The 4,994-nt window shown below is 52.7% G+C and overlaps 1 protein-coding gene across 1 annotated transcript; it reads right to left on the reverse strand.

The window, feature by feature from the left end:
* Nucleotides 1–1,896: 1,896 nt before the first annotated feature.
* Nucleotides 1,897–4,122, reverse strand: LOC127292896 (heat stress transcription factor A-2a). The gene is made up of 2 exons (XM_051322417.1): nucleotides 2,386–4,122; nucleotides 1,897–2,312 (listed from the first exon to the last, which is right to left on the reverse strand). Exons 1-2 carry the CDS (start codon nucleotides 2,761–2,763, stop codon nucleotides 2,046–2,048), a joined length of 645 nt encoding a protein of 214 aa, XP_051178377.1. The 5' UTR covers nucleotides 2,764–4,122; the 3' UTR covers nucleotides 1,897–2,045.
* Between the last annotated feature and the right edge of the window lie 872 nt (nucleotides 4,123–4,994).

Here is a 4,994-nt window from a genome sequence, read left to right on the forward strand (position 1 = left end):
TATAAATAAGCACAGGTGTTTCTATTTCATGCATAAGAGTAGAAACTGAAGACATGTATAAATTGAAACTACTTGCTTTATATTTCATCATACCATAACTACTGCATTACAGAGCTACTGCATCTCCATCTAGCTACTGCATCTCCAAAAGATTACTGCTTTACATAGCTACTGCATTGCTAGCAAACTATAATTTTGGCTACTGCATCTCCAATAGGTTAACTAACATAGCTACTGCATGTCCATCTAGCACTACATCTGTACAACAGAAACTACATCAAAAGCTAGCACTAGACATGTACTGCTCATTTTCTCCAAAAGCATACTTGTCCATCATCTTCTCGGATTCGACATGGACTTCTTCTTCTTCTGCATCTACAATTAGCTACCACTAGCAGGGGGGTTCCATGCAATCGGCACCCCAAGCGGAGCAGCTCCGTGCTCCATCGATTTCATCAACAATCGAGCCATTTCGATCTTCGAAATGTACCTCAAACCAACCTCTGGAACATCTGCATACTTGCAAACCTCAATTATCTCGGACGTGTGCTCCGGTTCACCGCCGGCCTTGGCAGCACCGGCTCTGTATGCAGCAATGATATGCAGTGGCATCTCCACCAAATGGCGCACCTTGAACTCGGAATCCCAGCGGATGAGAAGCTCCATACCTTTGCGCCTGCACGCCACCCCCAGACGCTTCATATCAGCCATGGACCTAGGAGCAAACACCTCCTGCTGCTCCACCCCCGCCATATCCATCAGAGCCGCCGCCGCTTCCTCCTCCTCTTGCCCTTCTTTGGTACACGACGACGGCTGCAGGTACAGGCGACGAACAACCTCCATCACGGCGATGCTGTCGTAGAGGCCGACGGGCTGCTGTGGCGACGAAGGAGACGACGGCGCGGGCTGCTGTGGCGACGAAGCAGACGACGGGGAGGGCTGCTGTGGCGACGAAGGAGATGATGTGCCGGCGGCTGCTGTGGCGACGAATCGGAGAAGACGATATCCGCCGGCCTGCTGTGGCGACGAATCGGCCGCCGATGTGCCGCCGGGCTGCTGCAGCGACGAATTGGACAGAGCCGCCGGGCTGATGCAGCGACGAATCGCCGGCCGCCGTGGCCGAATCGGCCAACGACGCCCACGAATAGACGACGCGGTGGCGGATTCGCCGACGAGGTGGACGACTGTTGCCGCCGGCGACTGGAGGAAGAACGCGGGGAAGGAGAGCGGGGACGAGGTCAACGCGAGTGGAGGAAGAGTGCGGCTCCACTGCGGCTCGACCAGGTAAGGTGCGGTGCGGTGCGGCTCGACCAGGTAAGGTGCGGTGCGGTGCGGTAAGGTCCAGCGTGGCAAAAAACCTGCCAGCGTGGCGCAAAACCACCTGCAAAACCAGAATTAGCAGCCAGGGGGGTTTAGTGTCCGGTTTTGGATAGTTAGGGGGGTGTTTTGCCCCACTTAATAGTTAGGGGGGGTTAGTGTTCCTAACCCTAAATAATATTTACATTTGAAAGATCCATGGTCTTTGAAATCTCAGTAAAGATATTGAAACTATTTATTTCTATTGTTCAATAAAATTATATATCATTATTCTTATTTTTACCATAGCTACATATATATATATATATATATATATATATATATATATATATATATATATATCTAAAATTAATCGGAGAAAATTTATGAGAGTCGGTGTTGTGGTTCATATTTGGAAAGGCTAGAAGAAATAATGTCACCAGGAAAAATTATTTAGAAGTATTAAATTATTTTTGTAAAAGGAGTCATAGTAGAGGTATGATTGGATCTTTTGTATTTTCTAGAATTATTCTAAGCCCTGTGGCCTAAAGAGTAATTGTTGATTCTTCTGGTATTAGGAATCAGAGTAGAGAAGCGGTATGCTACATCATAAAACATCTATATATTCTAGAATTATTTTAAATTATACAACCCAAAAAGTATATATATAAGTGTAATAATATGCAAACAAATCTTGGGCCAGGGCCCCTAGCTCCTGGAGGCCCGGGGCGAGCGCCGCTCTGCCCGCGCTATGGGCCGGCCCTGTCCCGCGTCGCCTGCTGCTCCTGCCGCAGCTTCACAACCTCCGCGAGCAGGATGCTCTTGTCGCGCTGCAAACGGTGCGCCTCGCCCTCGTGACCCAACTGCCCGTCCTCCTCCTGCTGCTGCTGCTGCTGCGTGGGCGGCGTGCTCGACTGCGGCCGCCGACGCCTGATCGTCTTCAGCAGCTCTTTCTTGCCCCGCAGGAACCCCTCCGCCGCGAACTCCCACCTGTCCGGATCAACCTTCCTGAACCCCTGCAACCTCGATGCAAGCACATCAGGTTCAATTTGCGTTTGTTACCCGTCAGACGTCATTAGGCTTATTTACATAGGTGTTGAGCTGGCGGACGAAGCTGGAGAAGTTGCTGTGCTTGAAATAGCGCGGGAGGAGAATGGTGGAGAAGGCCTGCGCGTCCCACGCCATGAAGCTGTTCCCGGCGAAGCCCCAGGAGATGACGGTGTCCGTGCTGTGGTCGTCCACCACCTCGTACGTCTTGTTGAGGAACGGCGTCGGGCCGGCCTCGCCGAGGCTGTCCATCGGCCGGGGCATCTCCGGCAGGGCGCCGGCGCCGCCCCACGACGATGGCGAATAGTCATCAGCGGCGGCGCCGGCCCAAGACGACGGCGAATAGCCATCCGCTGCAGCTCCGGATAAGTTCTCGAATTCCTCCTCTTTCACAATGCCGTTGAACCTGAATGGATCCATGGCGATACAAAGACAGATACAAATGCAAAAGCGAACAAATAGAAAATCCTCAGAATCAAGCCCGTAAATGGCCTTTCCTGAATCAGATACAGAAGAGAGTTTCCTGAAGCAATTCGGATGCTAACTAACCCATCAATTATCGTCGGAAGATGAAGGGGAAAAGAGTGTTGTTGTGAAGAAGTGGAGCAGCAGAGAAGTGATCTTGTCCAAAATTGCCGAATTGGCAATACTGCTGGACCAATTTAGGAGATGCGAAAGTACAGGGAGAGAGATGGATTGAATAGTGAAGGATTAGGGACCATGGAGGCGGCGAAAGTACAGACTACAGAGCCCTATCCCTTTCACTCGTACTTGGAGCGGGCCAGCACGCGGTCGTCGCCCATTTATACAGCTCGCCCCCAGCTTCCGATTCCGATTCTGAAGTTTCCAGACGGTTCTGGAAATGGAAGGATTGGAACCATCTTCTCCTCCACGACGGAATATCTTATTAGCGGTGATGTGGCGGAGGGCGCGTTCGTCCGGATGGGGAGGAGGGTTCTGGAAGCGTCGCACAAGTTGCGGCTTATCTTATTGCCGCTGGCTCTGTCGCGTTCTCTCAACCTGCGGGCCATTGACCGCCGACGTCGCGCGGTAAGCTCGCCAAGTTGGCTGGACGCGTGGCGCGCACAGTGGCCGCTGTCGGGCGGGATATTTTCGGGGAGGCCGGCGGTGTCGCCGTGCGGCGCTGCCTGAGCTGAGGAGGGAGGGGATATTTTCGGGAGGTCGGGCGTTCTCGTTGCGCCGCCTGAGCTCGACACGGAGCGTGGAGTTGTTTATGCGGCATGGGGGCACTTTTTGCTACAGAGCCAAGGTCTGTGCGGTGTGCTTTGTCAGTTTGCTGCAGCGCCGGAGGCATGGAGAGGCCGCCCACGGACGGAGGACGTGCGCCGGGAAGCCTGGGCCAGCTCCGAGGCGTCGGCCCAAAATGTGCAAGAAACCATGGCCCGTACGGCCACACGGCCACTCTTGTTCACCTGCGGGCTGCCAAGGCCACGACCGGTTCCTTGCGAGCGGCACCGCGCAACGCCGCCACACACAGTCCTCGCACTGATCACGCGTCGCGCGCGGCTTCCTTGCCGGACGGCACCCACGCGCGCCGAAGCCATCCGCTGATACGGTGGCGCGCCGCCGTGCTGGCTGGCTGCTGCCCAGCGGATGCTCCCGGTATGCGATTCTTAGATGGCAGCCGGCAAACTCTCCGATTTCTCTCGTGGGCGTTCCCGCTCGCTCAGTGCTCCTCGCCGGTGCTCCCGCTCCGATTTCACAATTGTGTGGGAAACACCCCGGAGGAACACACGATTGGCTGCTAGCTCTCACCAACTGCTCCGCATTGTTCGGCGCTCTGCTTATCCTCGCCGTCCTTTATACACAGCCACTCAAGCGGTGGCGGGTGCCGAGTGCCGTGGCCGCTGGACACCTGTGTGGTGCATATGCCGTGCAACCCAGATATTTTCGACGGAGCGAAGCCGGAAAGGGACACCGATAGAGCGACATTTTTTTGCAAAACATTTTTTTTCAGCAATTTCACAATTAATATGCGATTTTAAAATTTTACAAATTGTGACTCTGTCGGTCGGATAGCCACCAATCGGGAGACCGGTTGGCTGCCGACCATGCCGGCCATTTGGGTTACATCCATGTACATGTTGTGCCTTTTGTGTTGGCTGCCCAAGCTTCATATCTAGTTGGTTAACAGTTAGCCCAACATTTGAAGTTTTTAAAATCGTATATTATTTGTAAAATTGATCAAAAAAAATATTATTTAAAAAAACGCCACCAATCAAGCACATCTCTGGGCTATGGTGGATGCTGGGGGTATAAAATTTAGGGCATCTCCAGCAGGCCGACGCCAAATGGACGCTAAAAGTGACTGCATTCATCCATTTATGTCGGTTCAAATGGCCGAATTCGACTGCGCGTTTGTTTGCATCTGGAGTGTCCCAGCGTAAAGAAATTAAAATTTTCCATTGAATTGAAAAATATAATTTACATAGGGAATAAACAAAAATAAAAACCTAAAACTAAAAAGTCCATGAAGCGCCTGCTAACCTAGCCTACTCCTCTTCCTCATCGGTGACGACGATCTCCGGGATCGCCCACGGCCAGTTGTCAGCCGGCAGAGCATACGTCGGTGTTATCGGTGGTGGAGGTGGAGGTGGAGCGGACAATGCAGCCCACATATTGAACGGTGG

Source organism: Lolium perenne, chromosome 4, assembly GCF_019359855.2.
Source record: "Lolium perenne isolate Kyuss_39 chromosome 4, Kyuss_2.0, whole genome shotgun sequence".
In the NCBI taxonomy this organism is placed as follows: domain Eukaryota; kingdom Viridiplantae; phylum Streptophyta; class Magnoliopsida; order Poales; family Poaceae; genus Lolium; species Lolium perenne.